Source organism: Corythoichthys intestinalis, chromosome 21, assembly GCF_030265065.1.
Source record: "Corythoichthys intestinalis isolate RoL2023-P3 chromosome 21, ASM3026506v1, whole genome shotgun sequence".
Taxonomy (NCBI): Eukaryota; Metazoa; Chordata; class Actinopteri; order Syngnathiformes; family Syngnathidae; genus Corythoichthys; species Corythoichthys intestinalis.
The window spans coordinates 18,525,359-18,542,955 of NC_080415.1; the positions used below are offsets into that span (position 1 = coordinate 18,525,359).

Genomic DNA, 17,597 nt, shown 5'->3' on the forward strand with positions numbered 1-17,597 from the left:
TCTTATACTAATATTTACGTAAAATAACTGCTAACTGCACGTTTTTTTTTGTTTTTTTGTTTTTTGTTTTTGCTTTTAACCAAGAATCGAGACTGTTTTACGTCCATATCTATAAAGAATTCAGGGATTTAAGCATTGATTCACAAGAATTTTCAACGGAAAAACGTCTTTAATTACATGTGGCGGCCACTAATTTCCTTACTAACTAGCCTCATAGTTTTCAATATTTACATAAAATAAATGCTACCTGCACTTTTTTTGCTTTTAACCAAGGATCGAGACTGTTTTACGTCCATATCTATAAAGAATTCAGGGATTTAAGTATTTATTCACAAGAATTTTCATCGGAAAAAGCACTTTATTTACATGTGGCGGCCACTAATTTCCTTACTGACTAGCCTCATAGTTCGCAATATTTACGTAAAATAAATGCTAACTGCACGTTTTTTGCTTTTAACCAGGCATCGATACTGTTTTACGTCCATATCTATAAAGAATTCAGGGATTTAAGTATTTATTCACAAGAATTTTCATCGGAAAAAGCACTTTATTTACATGTGGCGGCCACTAATTTCCTTACTGACTAGCCTCATAGGTTGCAATATTAACGTAAAATAAATGCTACCTGCACGTTTTTTTGCTTTTAACCAAGGATCGAGACTGCTTTACGTCCATATCTATAAATAATTCAGGGATTTAACCATTTATTCACATGAATTTTCAATGGAAAAGCTCTGTTTACATATGGCGGCCGCCACATTGACTGACAGACTAGCATTGTACTTTGACATATCTACGTAAAATAAATGCTAACTGCACGTTTTTTTTGCTTTTAACCAAGCATCAAGACTGTTTTACGTCCATATCTTTAAAGAATTCAGATATTTAAGCATTTATTCACAAGAGATCATGAGATCAATGCAGGCCATCTATTAATCAGCCCCGCGCCCCGTATCCCGTCAATATCATTATAAAGTGTATAGGTCGCCCTAACCAAAATGGCCGCCGGCTACCATCGTGTCGCATCCAATCATCTCTCTGCTTATCATTAGTGGACTTCAAATCCATTTGAACTGGGAGGGTGGCAGCCAATTAAGGTTCGTTCATTGGCTGCCAACCCTCCCATTCCAAAGGGATTGGATGTCTAATGCTGTCAATAAAAGCCACTGAGTTAAGTGTCTGACCAAGTCAAGATAGATTTTTTTTTTACATTCAAGTGAGTATGCAGAAATTTTGTATTAAAATGAAAATATGTATTAGGGCTGTCAAACGATAATTTTTTTTTTAATCGAGTTAATTACATCTTAAAAATTAATTAATCCTAATTAATCGCAATTCAAACCATCTATAAAATGTGCCATATTTTTCTGTAAATTATTGTTGGAATGGAAAGATAAGACACAAGATGGATATATACATTCAACATACGGTACATAAGTGCTATACAGTGATACCTCAGCTCACGAACGCTTAAGCTCACGAAATTTTTGCCTCAAGAACATTAAATTCGCGAGCATATAGTCTCTGCTGACGAACTGGTTTTCGGCGGACGAACCAAACCACGCGGTCGAACAGCGCCACGAGAAGCTGACGCACGCTCACGGCGTCCCAGTTCGTCCCCTCCCTTTCGTTGAGTGCGGACGTGGTTTGTGTTTGATAGACATTTTGGACCATATTGAGTGTACTTTTACTATTATGGGACCGAAAAAGACCCCACCACATTCTAGTGTTAAGCCTAAGAAGACATTAAAGAAGATAAGGTATATTTTTGTGTAGTTTTAAGGCTTATTTAGTAGAAAATTATGTTTTATGGGGACCTGGGAACGGAATATTCTCATTTTAATGGTTTCTTATGGGAAATAAATGTTCGGAAGACGAACTTTTCGCCTTACACACCCTTTCTGGGAACCAATTATGTTCGTGAGCTGAGGTATCACTGTATTTGTTTATTATAACAATAAATCAACAAGATGGCATTAACATTATTAACATTCTGTTAAAGTGATCCATGGATAGAAAGACTTGTAGTTCTTAAAAGATAAGTGTTAGTACAAGTTATAGAAATTTTGTATTAAAACCCCTCTTAATGTTTTCGTTTTAATAAAATTTGTAAGAATTTTCAATCAAAAAATAAACTAGTAGCCTGCCATTGTTGATGTCAATAATTACACAATGCTCATGAGTGCTGAAACCCATAAAATCAGTCGCACACAAGCGCCAGCAGAGGGCGACAAAAAACACAAGTAACAAGCGGACAATACACTGTACTGTCATTTTAATCTGTTTGAGCGGGGCATGTGCGTTAATAGCGTCAAATATTTTAACGTGATTATTAATTTAAAAAATTAATTACCGCCCGTTTACGCGATAATTTTGACAGCCCTAATATATATGCATATATTTTTTAAATTGTGTTATTGGTACAGTATTCATTGCGGGAGCCTAAATATGATATCGGTGGAACACTCATAATTTTTGTAACATTTGATATATTTCATCAAAACAACATGTTTTATCAGGTCTTTGTGTGTAACGAAATATACCAAATCATTTTTTGTCACCATGGAAATAAGATGTACTGTGAATATCTGGATATGAGGGTGAAGCCCATAAAAGTGAAGACATTATATAGTCCAGCAGTGACAAAGGCAATTTAATTCTGACAGTAAACCCTGACTAATTAATACATTTCCAACTGAATGGATAATGACAAGAAACAGCATGTCTGACTCTATGAGAGGGAGGAGAGAACGTCACATCTCAACACGCGCACGCTTATATTCCTTGGCACTTTTCGGAAGGTAGAGTTCGCATTTTTTGACAAATTTCTTTCATAATGTTGGACCACAGATTTGTGATTCAGCGTTCCAGTTTTGAAACGAGACAACCGGCTCATTTGTAGCTCATCTGGCAATAAATAGCAACATTTAAGCCCTGGAAATGAGCACTAATGTCTCCTGGAGTGGCTGTCTTATAAATCAGCTTCATAGAAAGAAGAGGCGGCGGGATGGCAACAGAGCAGAGAGCAGCAGCAGCAGTCAATGGAGAGCACGGATGTGTGTGTGTGTGTGTATATGTATGTGTGTTGCCTATCAGACAGATTTTGTGTCTGCAGTGGCTCAGCTTTTGATGTTCCGAACACGTGTGTGCACGCGCACGCTCGCATTCACGAGCACGCCGACACACTACAAATGATTGTTTTTAAGAATTCAAGCCAGGGAGCTCCGCCGGGCGCGCTGCCAGCTGGCCGCTGTCCAGAGAGTTGAGTGTGGAGCCAGCACAAAGAGGAGAGACCTGGCCGACACACACACAGTTGTATGACATATTTACACTCACACACACGCGCACACACACCTGTCCTTGTTTCATGCCTCCTCTTCTTACTTTCTTTACTGATGTCCTCTCATCTCTTCCATCTCAAAGCTCTCCACTTCCCTTTCACTCCTCCCTTCATCTTCCAAACAACGCACACATATTTGCCTCCCTGTTCGCCTCGTGGCAGCAACATCGCATTACGGGCTTTTCATATTGACAGGCCCTCTTCTTTTGGTGTCTCTTTTACTCGCGCTCCGGCTTTGTCATTTATTAAATCTCTAACCCGCAGGCATCAAACCCGAGGCCTGGGGGTCAGATCTGACCTGAAACATCCTTTTTGAGCGGCCAACGAAAGTAAATTATGTGCATCGTCTTCTTGCCTAATGCTGAAATAAAATTTAAATACATGTTTTTTTGGGGGGGATAATTTCAGAGAATATTAACGTAATCTTCGGACTATAGTCGTAAAGTCCAATGCGGCTTAGTTGTTGATTTATTTGGGTTAATAGGTCACACTTTATATAACAGCGCCATCATAAGACTGTCATAAGACCATCATAATTATGACATGACACAAACATGGGCATTAATCAATGCATATGACAGATGTCATTAAGTGTCATCCGGCAAATTATGTCACTAACTCCATTGTCAAGCTCGGGTCTTTTACATCCATTCAAAAGTGAGATAATTTGCCGGATAACACTGAATGACATGTGTTATAAGCAGTCATTAATGCTCATGACAGTGTCATGTCATAATTATGATTGCCTAACAACAGTCTTATGATGCCACTGTCAAAGTCTTACCAAATACCATAACTAGCAATTAATGAAACAACTGGAACACTAACTGAATGAATAATTAGTACAAAACATGAATTTTGATTGATATTTAGATCTGTAGCGCTGCAATGCATGCTGGGAGGCATGTTGGACAACAACAGTGTTGACAGCAGGTGGCAGCAGAGGTTGACTGCCTCCCCCAAGGGAGCAGTGATGGCCAAACGAAACTTGAAGCAATGAAGCTTTGCAGCCAAATGGTTCAAAGCTTCATGGTGGTTCATTTGATCTTAGAAGACAGTAGTCTGATGGAGCTGTCAAATAAAGTGCTACCAGTTAATATCTTTTGGTGTAAATATCAATAATACAGTCAGGACAGCTGTGGCTTATAGTCCAGTGCGGCTTATCTATGATCAAATGCCGTTTTCGTGTCTCATTTGGTGGGTAGCGGCTTATACTCAAGTGCGCCTTTCAGTGTGAAAATGATGATACTTCATACCGTATTGGCCCCAATATAAGACGACCCTGATTATAAAACGACCCCCTCTTTTTCAAGACTCAAGTTTGAAAAAAGACTTTTTGAACACCAAATTAATTTTTATACAGAAAATAATTATAGTACATCCGAAACAAATGATTATAACAATATATTTGAGAGAAAAAGCATGTTATTTTGCCTCATTCAAATCTTAATATCTGAACATTTAAATATGTAAACTAAAGTGCAACCACATTCGTAATGAATGGCTTCGGGTTTTTGAAATGCAAATAAACCAATCTATTGTGATAAAACAACAAAATTGCAATAACTGCATTAACCGTCAAAGTGAAGTCTAACTGTAACTGTAGTTTTGAAACAAATCTGAATAAAGAAAAACATTGCAATAAAATAATGCAAACTGGTTAAACTTGAGAGAAGCTGAGATCTGTCATGACAGATGATCGCTTTAATGATATCTGGCGCCATCTAGCGTGGTGAATGGGGAGAGTAGCTGAGATCTTTAATGATATCTGGCGCCATCTAACGTCGTGAATGGGTATAATGTCTAGACCGCGAATATAAGACGACCCCCTCTTTTTCAGTCTTATTTCAATGCAAAAAACACCGCCTTATATTCGGGCCAGTACGTTAATTTTTAATGTATTTTCTCTGTTTTTTTTTTATTTTATTTTTTAATTTACATAGTTTTCATTAAAAAAAAAAAAAACGAATACTGTTTTTCCTTTTTTGTTTTTTTAATGAATAGAGGATAGTTGCTGTTTCTTTTTCTTTCACTTTTCATTTATTAAAATTAAAAATAGAGTTGTTGATAAAAGCATTTTAAAATTGTATCGGATAATATCGACATTGGTTTTTCATTATTGGTTTTGGGCCAATATGCATGTTGCCTTCAAAGATTTAGTGGTGCAGAATATTGACTTTCTCCATAACTTCTATTGTCCTCTCATTTTTCACAGAATGTTTATTTTGAAAATCTTGAAGTTGTTACATTTATCATTATAATACAATTAGCCATAATATGTTAAGTCCATGACCGCATATATCGGTATTGGATTTTTGGAGTTGGACAATATCGCGATATCGGTTAAAAAGTCAAAAAGGCAACTATAATTAAAAATGTGCAAATAAAAAGAGAATATTTGCTATTAAGACACTTGAAAACAACAATTTTTAAGTCCGCAATATTGCTAAAGGATTAATCAAGTATCGAAATAGCTGCCAATTAATTTGATAATCAATTAATTGTCACTAAATTGATTAGTCGTGGCAGCATTAATTGGCAGCCGTAATGACCTTTCGAAGTAAACCATCACTAAGATGTGGCCTGCGGCAAAGATGAGTTTGACAACCCTGTCTAACCCTTCGTCCTTTTGGTCCTCCACCTCGCCTTTTCTTTTCCTTAGCAGTCTTTGTTCCTCCCTTCTTCCCACCCTCCTGAATTTTATCACTCATCATTACTCGGGGGATTGGCTTTAGATGGCTGATAGAGCCTTTTGGCTAATTGTCGCCATTTAGATTCACTGGTTGTTAACCATTCAGAGTAATCATGCACACATATACACACACACACACAAAGTGTAGCGTACACATTGCTGCATTTACATGGCCGCATGAACAAGCACAGAGTCCCCCGGCCCCCGCCAAACGCGGACACACATGCTGGAGCAGAAAAAGGGGGTGTTGGTGGTTTAGCAGTGCGACTGTGGAATGCGTAGGATGAGTTTTTATGGAGTGCTGTTTACTTTGGCCACCACCATTAAACTTTTAACGGCTGCCAATTAACGGGCCAGCAAGGACACTCTGTGGGGCATGAAACCAGCTGCTGAAGAACAGAGCACGCACACAAACACAATTCCGGCCTTTTGGTCCCCTCCTGAGTAGATGGGTGCCTCTTGTATGGTGTGTTGTGCTATGATTTGTGCAATTTTATCTTCACACGCACGTAGCCACAGTGATCAGAACCCAATTCTACGCACTTCCACCCCCCGTCAGCACCGCCAGTAAGACCTCCGCAATTTCACAATGCAGTTCAACGTCCTTGAAGACGGGGAACAGAGTGGAACGACCATTTACCTCCCAGCGACCTCCTTAGAGGCTTGTGTGTGTGCGTGCACTCTCTGTGATGGTTCATACTATTTGTCTTGGGTTTGGGGGAAGAAATGTGTTTTGGAGGAAAGCAAATTCCATCCGGTTAAATGCTACAAACATTTGGCAGTAGCTGTCTGCTGTGGTTTTTGTCACCACTTTGTCCACTGTAAATAACGCCAAGTTTCATGGCATGTTAGTGCAAAAGTGAATTTAGCCATGTATTTTTTCTGTTTTACAAAGTGGCAATTTAATGATAGATTGTAGAAATAAATTGTATGTTTAGAGAGCTGCTGAATGTCACTGCTCTCCTCTCCGTCTGACAGGGTACCCCAGCTATTCAGGAAGTCTTGCCTCCCCTTTTCTTCCCATGAGTCCCTTGGATCCCCATAACAACAGTCTTTATGGACAGCATCGCTTCTTTGAAACTCAAAAAGGTAAGTAACTATTCCTATAGTGAGTCCATGACCAGGCTCAAAATAAATGTAATTTCCCCTTTGAAATAACATTATTACTTTCCATTCTTCTAAAAATAAATGAATAAATAAATAAATATCAATATTTCATTTAATGTAGGAAAAAAAAAAATTATGGGCCTTTAAATGGACTGGTAACACAGAGTTTATATCTTTTCATTTGATAGACAGTTGCTAAAAGTGTTAAAGTATGCAAATTATATGGAGGTAGATATGTCTATTATTCAATCAAAAAAAAGTTGCTTCAATTGAAAAAAAAAAAAGTTGCTTCAATCAAAATATTTATCTTCAATCAAAGAAAAAGTCGCTTTAATCAAAAAATGTGTTTGAATGCAAAAATAAATTTGAAACTCAAAAAAATGAATTTGGAACCTATTTTTCTTTGATTGATTTTTTTTTTTTTTTTTTTTAATGAAACAACTTTTTTGATTGACGTAATGTAGTTTTGCGTTTGGACCACATTTTGGCTAGGACATTTGTGTCTTTATTATTCCATCAAAAAATAAGTTGCTTCAAACAAAAAAAAAATATTTTCAAAAGAAAAATCACTTCAATCATAAATTTAAGAGAAAAAAAAATCAATCGTAGAAAAAAGTTTTTGAATGTGAAAAATTATTTGAGACTCAGAAATTCGCATTTGAACACTTAATTTTTCATTGAAACTGTTTTCTTTGATTGAAGCGATCCTTTTTGTGTTTGAGCTATATTATGGGTAGGACATTAGCGTCTGAATCATATAATCCCAAATAAAAGTTGCTTCAATAAAAAAGACTATTTTTAATCAAAGAAAAAAAATCACTTGCAAAAAAAAATTTTTTTTTTGAAAACATTTTTTATTTCATATATATATATATATATTTTTTTTTATTATTGAAGTGTCACTTTTTTTGAAAAGCAAAAAGTTTTAAACTTTTTTTTTTTTAAAGTGGAAAAAGTTTTGAAGGCCCTTTTTTTCCGATTGAATCATTTTGACACAAAGATCCTACTTCCGACATGTTTGAGTGGCAGGTGACTACGCCAATGGCATAAAAGCATGAAGCAAGAATAATGGCCACCAGGGCTCCATCCAGCCACCGGACTCTGTTCGAGTCCAAGCAGAAAATAGGGCACAGGTACAGCGGTGTGACATCGGGTTCTCACTGGAGTCCCCACGACGGTACGGTGCCCTGTCACGGCACACGATATCAACCCGACATCAACCCCCAGGCGCGGAGGCCGGCTATCAAGTGGACGGCCCGCGAGTGACACGAAACTCATTCAAAGCTGAAGCGACGGGGCTTAAGTGTTCAAATGTGAATTTCTGAGTCTCAAATAAATTTTTACACTCAAAAACTTTTTTTCTACGATTGATTTTTTTCAAAATTTTTGATTGAAGTGATTTTTCTTTTGAAAATATATATTTTTTTGTTTGAAGTAACTTATATTTTGATTGAATAATAAAGACACAAATGTCCCAGCCAAAGCGTGGTCCAAACGCAAAACTACATTACGTCAATCAAAAAAGTTGTTTCAATAAAAAAAAAAAAAACGACTTAAATTAAAAAAAAAAAAAAAAATTCAATCAAAGAAAAAGAGGTTCCAAATACATTTTTTGTTGTTTGAATAATAAAGACACAAATCTACCTCCATAAAATTGTGGATTTCGAAGATGTCTGTTACAAAAAAAAAAAAATCATCTCTTACAACATCAGCCATTACATTATAATCAATTGGCACCTGAAAGTCAGTTTCCCACAGTTCTTAAATTTTAGCTCACTTTTATTCAGACTCAAGTTGAATCTTCTCTTCTCCTAGACCACTTCTACCTGAGAGGCCTTCCTACCCAGCCCCCTCTGCTGTCCACCAATCACAGCCTTCCCCCACTGACCAGAACCGGTTCCGGGCACTCGCTCAGCTCCTGCAGCCGAGAAACGACTAGTGCGGGAGGAAGTGGCAAGAGCACCAGGGACTCGGGCGAGAAAGTTGTTGCATCGTTGTCGAAAGAGAAAGAAAGGTCGAGCAGTAAGGAGCGCCACCAGGAACACAAAGACAAACACCAGCAGACAAGCCCTGCTGCCACTCCATCAAGCTTTCATCACAAAGCCTACCCGCATGCACCGCATGCTCCCCAGCTTCACCTTACGCCCCAAAGCAGGGAGGAGGATTCCAGACACCCTCTGGAGCGACACAAGGAGCACAGAGACAGTGACAGCCAGGGAGGAGGGAAACATTTGAGTGCCTGTAAACTTTCTAGTGTTTCCGGTGCAGAGACTGGCTCATCTGAGAAAGGGAGCACATTAAGCAGCTGTAGTGGGGGCGGAGCTGGTAGAACTCCTTCTGGAGGCAGTAGGCGTTGCCATAGAGAACCCATAAACGGGGATATGAGGATCAGTGACTCTTCAACTGCCTCCTCGGAATGTATAAGAAGAGGTGCGGCCGCAGCCACAGCTATCTTGGCACCCACTCATTCTGTGGCTTCCTACTCAATGCCTCCTCCACCTCCGCCACCCCCGCCTCATACCTTGCACATGGGCTCAGCAGTAGTAGGAAGCTGGCTTCACCCACATCACCATCCGCATCCTGAGTTTTACTGCCCTCCAGCACCTCTTACCATCGTACCTTCCAAAGATCCGCTTTCCGCCGGGTCTAGCAGGGAGGCAAAAATCATAGGCCCGACATTTGTCCCCTCTGCTGGTCCGCTGGGAGATCTGGCAACCCCCGAGTGTCGTGTCGCGGGATCTGGTAGTAAAAAAGGGGAGGACAGGAATGGAGATGGATCTTATGAAAGCCCCTCTCAGCACCTCAGTCGCCTTAGCAGTTGCCAGAAGAAAGACAAATCCCAAACACATATGCAGCAGCTGGGATATGGCAAGGCTGACAAACCTCCCGACTGGAGCCAACAAACACAGCACTTCCAAAAACACAATCCCAATGCGAGCTCTCAGCCGGAGCTGCGATCCTGCAGCCTGGAAACAACCTCATCTCTCAGAGATGTGGAGCTTGTGGAGGATGTTTACCGACCCTCACTTCCACCAGATACCCAGGGGACGTACCTTGGGGCCGGACGGTGGTCCACATCCAAGAATGGCTCTCCACCTTTTAAGGACTGTTCTCAATCCGGATCTGACGGAAGAGTAGGGGCTGCGGTTCAGAGGGAGGGACAGAAGGTGGCAAGGATACGACACCAGCAGCACAACAGCCACAGCACTGATGAAAAGGGCAGAGACAGTTGTCAAGGGACAACACCTTGTGGTGCTCGAAGAGGGCAACAGGAAGACCAGAGAAATGAGTCCCGTTATACATCTGCTAGCAATAGTGACGTAAGGGCCACCCCAGGCCCTAACAAAGACAACAACCAGTCAACTTCAGGAGAGGGCAATGCCATGAAGAACTTGATGAACTACAGCTCCCAGCAGCCTCTACTACTGCCCCAGCGGAGCCCCTTTGGAGGCTTGGGCTGCCTCAAGCAGGGCGGAGAGAGATCAGAGAAGGGGGAAAGAGGCGGAGGCAGAAACAGCTCCTTACAAGACCCACCCAAACAGTCGCTCCCTCCTCGCAGAGGCTCCTCTAACGAGGGAGAGAAGGGCGACAAAGGTGGGAGGGAGGCCGGGGAAGCGGGAGAAGGGGAGGTAAGGCAGCCTCCGGTGGGTATTGCAGTAGCCGTGGCCAGGCCCCCCCATCGTTCTCCAGACGACACCCCTGGACACAGCAGACAGAGTAGAGTGCTGCCCAGCATGAAAGGTCAGACATGGTCTATGTTCGTTCAATCCAAAGTCAATTAATGCTATTTTGTGGCTTTGGGCTATATCGAAGGAAATGTGAGCTGTTGGTGTATCCTCCATTTCTTGATCTGTTTGATGTTAATTGGGGACTCAACAGGCCAGCCAATTATAACATTGCAGACAAATTTTCAAGCACACCAGAATCTTACAATCAAAACTGAGAACGGCTTCTATCTCAACTTGTCATTTTGCACTATAGATAGATGAGATGAATGCCATATTTTATTGAATCTGCGGTCTTCTAAAAACTGACGTGTCTCTTAAGTCACACTTTCACAAAGCTTTGTCGTTCTGTTAAGTTCCCAAGGGTATGAAAGATGAGCTTTGTTTCAGAGAAAGCTCACTTCATGTACTTTCAATTCCCATTGGAGCAAGGAATCAATCCTACCAATCAAACAAATTCATACTACACAAACTCCTGGTAGGCTTTTAGCATCAAAATAGGACAAGTACTAAAATTTCCATTTAAATGAACAAAACAAACAACGAATGTGATCTTGTTTGTTTCTCTATGGGTTTGTTGTGAGCATTTAGCTTCATTTTTGTTCTAGGAGTGTCCCGACCCGTGTATCCACTTGGCCGTGAGGCAGAGGAAAGGAAGAGGATGACAGAGGATCAGATCAGTGTTCATCACCTGGACAGGGACAGAGAATTGATCATTAGGTACTTTGTAATTCACCAACTCATGAATGAATACTTCTAGACATATTCAGTCTTTTTGCAGTTCTTTTAGTCTCTGTCCATGTCTTTTGGTCTGAAGCTCTCTTCTTTTTACGCCCCCTCAGTCACTCCATTTACTCCACTCAGCCTTTGATGTAGTATTTCAGTACCACCCCAGCACACATGCAAACACTATCTCTTAGTCTCAGAGATGAGCAGCGGTGCCTTAATGTTATGGGGACTAATGCAAATTTCTCTGAAGTCTCCGCTCTTATTATGTAGCTCTATTATAATTTTAAAAAGAAAAAAAAAAGGATGACAACAGTCACTCACTCATACTTGATAAATATAATGGTTGTGGTGGTAATAAAGATCACAAGGATGATAATGATCATAATGGTGATTGTGACAACACCAAGAGTGGTAATGAGGATAATGACAAAAGTTGTGTCTGCCATTGTTTGAAAAGGGACAATAAGGATCGAATGGAGTTTGCTAGGATCCACCCATCAAGTAGTTGCCATGGTGACTTGACCTCTCACCTTTTGGTGCCTGGAGGCGCAAGCCAGTTGGGGACAGACGCTGCCACACACGCTCACCATTGGATGCAGAGAACAGGAAGTCCTTCCCTCTGGATGGGACATTCATATAGTGAGTGTGCCGTCTTTAACTTGTTCTGTTCTTGATCAACTCATCAGCTGCCATTGACGGTGATAGACGTCCAATCCATTTAGTAGTTAAGGGGCACTACATCATACATCATTTGCCCCTCCCAGTCAAAATGAAGTCGATTTCTATGAAGTGAAAAAAGAACATTTTAAAAGAAAATCCTTTTTTAGCGTAATACCACCTTAACTCATTTGCCGCCCTTTTCCGCATAAGACGTTTAGCGCAGTGATTCATAACCTGGGTTCGATCGAACCCCAGAGGTTCGGTCAGTGAGTTTAAGGGGTTTGGCGAAGGGCCCTATTTTCGTACACTGGCTAAATCCACTAATTTACAGGCTATATTGAATTTCTTTCAACTGCTAGCCCTCTATCTAATAAGATGAGAAACTGGTTTGCTCAGTGGAAGGTTGACTCGCACTAGGTATGAGGAAGTACAACAGCAGTCAGCCTGGAGTCAAATTTTGACCTATTTTGAAATATACAGTGGTACCTCGACATACGATTGCTTCGACACACGATCTTTTCGACATCCGACGTAAAATTTGACTTGCCATTTGTTTTTACATCCGACGACATGCTCGAAATACGCCGATTTACGACAGAGCCGCAGTTTCTTTGGTTTCCCGTAAGACGGACGCACCGGGAATTTCCTTAAACATGGGCTCCAAGAAGGTTAGTGCGATTGTGAAAAAAGGTGACCCTTACCATTGAAATGAAGATGGAAATATGCGCGTCCGTGAACTGGCTCGACAATACTGCCGTAAAATGTCCTCCTCCGACCTCCGTTCGCCAGTCTTTATAAGTTAAGGTGATAATTATTATTGAGGTAACATCAGCAAGGAAGTCGCTAGCTTCGTCGGGTTTTTAATCATTTATTTCCAAACTTGTGCAGCACAACACGCCTTCTGTCCCCCGCAGTATACGCTAAAAACAACAGGACATTAAAAGTGAAACTGAAATCTCTACTGCACGCAGCTATCTCACTATGACATCAGCCACGCGGTGCATTCAGGTACAGTACGCAAGACAAAAACCGCCACAAAACCGCCACATTGGAACCCGATTATTATCCCGATTTTTATTTATATTCTATTTGTTTTGCTGTGTGTAATTGCCATCTGTAATAGTACCGGCAGTATTTATTAAGGACTTAGTGTAGGTTTTCGGGCTATGGATCGAATTAATGGTATTCTATTGTATTTTTATGGGAAAATCCTGCTCGACATACGACCATTTCGACTTACGATCAAGGTCCTGGAACGAATTAACTTCGTATATAGAGGTACCACTGTACTTGAAATATGTGACAAAATCTGAAGAAGAATTTGCTCTGGTATTAGCTTTCTAGCTAAAGTTTAAGATAAGGTTTACAATTCTTTTTAAAATGTACTTTATATCCAATTCTGAAGTGTTCGGTGAATGCACATGTGACCCTCGTAGGGTTCGGTTCCTTTAGCAAGGTTAAGAACCAGTGGTCTAGCGCCACCAATGGAACTGAAAGATGAGCATTCCCATCCAGTCCTCACAGTTTAAAAATAATTGGACGCCTATTATTGTCAATGGCAGGCAATTAGCTAATATTTGCATTCTTGATAGCATCTGAAGACTATCTCACCCCTTATTTGATTTGGATGACTGCATGCTGAGTCCACTATTGCACCCTTTGTTCCAGTGGGAATGAGTGCCAGCTTCCCCCCAGGTTTACCCAGCCCTCTTCAGCCTGTGCTTGGCTCACTCACCCAAGACCCCAGCTCGCCGCTGATGGTTCTTCCCACAGAGCCTGGGCCTCATCATCACCTTGGTACATCCGCGCACAAATTCACACACAAGCGCTGACTGCCCTCCGACCAGCTCTCCCTCCTTTTCTCCATTTGCGCGAACGGAACCGCTGCCATTTCTCTCCCAGAGTTTTAGTATCATTGGCTAATCATAATATAATGCTCAACTAAGTCCCTCTGTCAGTGGGAGCGTGTTTTATAGCTTCGTTAATAGGAGCAGCTATTTCCATTGCCCTCAGCAGCATGGGCCCGGCATTATGCAAACCATTTTAACTGACGTTCAATCTCTCTCGTGACAGGATTTGGCTGGCATGCGTGTGTGTGCAAGCATCTAAACTTAGTTGTGTCGTCATGTCTGGACCGACATGAGACGTCGCTCAGCGTTAAGGTTCTGTTTTACATCTTAGCCATGCTAGAGAAAGAAGAACGTGTGTGTATGTGTGTGTGTCTGAATGCTTCTTTGCAAACAGGCTGTGAAATTTAATTATCTCCCGCCTCCCTTGCTCTGCTCCGTGGGAGTTCCTGCGGAGAAGGGAAGTGCATCCACTGAACCCTTCCCCTGGGAAACATTAGCCCACTCAGGCTAATCTCACAGAACAAAGGTTCCCAGTGACAAAGCAGCCAAGGAGGCATATGTGTGTGAGCGTGTGTGTGTTTCATATGAGTACAGGGTGGGGCTCTGTAGAAAAACAACTCATTTGAAAGACTGTTGAAAAATATGAATGAAGGTGTGAGGGAGGCTATTAACAAAACCCTTTGTGACACTTTTGTTTTTATTAAAGAGTTGATACTGCTCCCTCCATGTATGGCTCACTTCTTCATCAAGGAACAAAGCCCGGCTTTAAAGTCACTCATTTTTTTCTGTCCTCTAGACGTTTTAGAACAGTCAGGTCTGTGGCCTCCGGTCTACGGTGGTCGTGGCCCGCCCCCTCACCTACAGCACCACCCCGTCTACTCTCGATCCTCATTTCTACGGCAACAGGAGCTCTACGCGCTACAACAGCAAAGGGCATTGGAACATTTGCAACGTCATTCCTTAGGACAGGTACCAGAAAAACTGAAATAAAAAAAGGAGACGGGAATGTGAAACTTGCTGTTTAGAATAGGCATGTGCTGGTATGAGATTTTGACGGTATGATAACCTTTAACAAAAATACAGCGGTTTCACAGTATCACGGTATTGCAACTAGGGGTCTAAAATGTGTTACTAAGTTTGAGATGTATGGGTTTAAAAAAAATTGAACAGGATTTTTTGTTTAATTTTTCACAACATATTTGCAAATTAGAACATCAACATGAATATCATGTTAAAAATAAATAAATAAAATAATTAGGGATGTCAAACGAATACAATTTTTAATCGAGTTAATTACAGTTTAAAAATTAATTAATCGTAATTAATCACAATTCAAACCATCTATAAAATATGCCATATTTTTCTGTAAATTATTGTTGGAATGGAAAGATAAAACACAAGACGGATATATACATTCAACATATGGTACATAAGTACTGTATTTGTTTATTATAACAATAAATCAACAAGATGGCATTAACATTATTAACGTTCTCTTAAAGCGATCCATGGATGGAAAGACTTGTAGTTCTTAAAAGATAAATGTTAGTACAAGTTATAGAAACTTTATATCAAAACCCCTCTTCATGTTTTTGTTTTATTAAAATTTGTAAAAATTTTAATCAAAAAATTAACGAGTAGCTCACCATTGTTCATGTCAATAATTACACCATGCTCACTCATGGTACTAACCCATAAAATCAGTTGGACCCAAGCGCCAGCAGAGAGCGCCAAACACCAAAAAACAAGTAACAAGCGGACATTACACTGTACTGTTATTTTAATCTGTTTGAGCGGGACATGTGTGTTAATTGCGTCAAATATTTTAACGTGATTAATTCAAAAAATTAATTACCGCCCGTTAACGCGATAATTTTGACAGCCCTAAAAATAACAAAAAACAAATAGCTGACATATTTTTAATCAAATTAGAAAAAAAATAGAACTTATAGACACAGCCACAACCCAAGTTGCTCAACATTAGAACAAGAACCCTTGGTAATATAGAACTGGACTTAATATACAGTGGTACCTCGACATATGATCGCTTCGGCACACGATCTTTTCGACACGCGACGTAAAATTTAACTCGCCATTTGTTTTGACATCCGACGACATGCTCGAAATACGACGACATGACAGCACCGCGGACGTACGCACGGCAAATTTTCTTGTGAGAGACATCAACACAGGTTTCAAAAAGGTTTATACAGATGGTCAAGGTGACACTTACCATTGAATTGAAGATGCATATTATAGAAAAATATGAGTGTGGGGTGCGCATCCGTGAACTGGCTCAACAATACATCTCCATAGTCTTCCAAAGACCACCGTTCGCCAGTCTTTTTGAGTTAAGATGACAATTATTATTGTGGTATCATCGCCAAAGATATCGCCAGCTTTGTCAGGTTTTTATCATTTATTTCAGAACTTATCCAATATTAAGTTCCCAATATTATATTAGTTGAATAATAATTGAGAGTGACAGTAAGAGACGGAGCTCGTGTGTATGACTCCTATCATTATTTACACATTATACACACACGCACGCCCTCTCTCAACACAGAAAGTCGTCAGAGAGAAAAAACACCACAGGCTGTATTATGAAAATGTTATTTTGAACAGATGTTTACAATGGTGGAAGACTTTACAACAGTAGGGTAATGGTAGAGAGGAACCTGGGTAGCCTTCTTGGCATGCTAACTACCCATGTTATCTGCCTCGTTAACAAGCTTACGTGATAGTATTTGTTTTACCATCACTAGACACACTAAACATGCTAGAGTGAACTCTCGTAGCCGGTGGGAAACGTTCATGACAGCGTTTACTTACCTTATATTTTGTGTAAAGTGACTGATGATGGTTCATCATGATCATGTTGGAGGTCCTGCTGTCCTTCCTCCTCTAACCTGCGACCATCTGTTTCATTTCGGTAGCCGACGTACTCCCATACTAGCGACTTTTTTGAGGCGGGGTGGGGGGGCTCAGGTGTAGTTTCAACACCTTTAGCCATTGTGTCTATTCTACAGCACCGCAACAGACAAAGGACAGAGCAACAACCGGAGGGGGAGCGCTGTCGTTCCAAGCAACGGATTTCTCGCTGCATTTTTGGCACATAAAAATAGCGAATACCATACTAAAGTATGACGGAAATTTTTAGTGGTTTTAAAATCGTGACTTTTCAACCCCGGTAAACCTTGAAACCGGAAACCGGCACATACCTAGTTTAGAACACCAGTGATACTCACAAATCACATTCAACAGCCACTGCTTATGCCATTGGAATCATTGCATTTTTCTATTATCATAAGTATTTTTTGTAACTATAATGTACATATAAATAGAGTTCATACATGAATGCACTTATCAGATTATTAGAAAGCACTACCTGCCCTTTCTAATCCAAATTGGTTGGATGTGTATCTAGTGACAAATGAATTTAAATTCACATAAATAGGATGAAAAGAGGCTGATGCAGCTCTGAAGCCAAAGTT

The 17,597-nt window shown here is 40.4% G+C and overlaps 1 protein-coding gene across 1 annotated transcript in view; it reads left to right on the forward strand.

Moving 5' to 3' along the window:
• The window catches only part of bahcc1b (BAH domain and coiled-coil containing 1b), a 132,048-nt gene that overhangs the window by 62,929 nt on the left and 51,522 nt on the right, over positions 1–17,597 (forward strand). The window contains exons 4-9 of the mRNA XM_057825424.1: positions 7,011–7,121; positions 8,955–10,880; positions 11,473–11,584; positions 12,051–12,232; positions 13,922–14,050; positions 14,900–15,072. Coding sequence (XP_057681407.1) covers positions 7,011–7,121; positions 8,955–10,880; positions 11,473–11,584; positions 12,051–12,232; positions 13,922–14,050; positions 14,900–15,072 — 2,633 coding nt within the window. The remainder of the gene's footprint in view (positions 1–7,010; positions 7,122–8,954; positions 10,881–11,472; positions 11,585–12,050; positions 12,233–13,921; positions 14,051–14,899; positions 15,073–17,597) is intronic.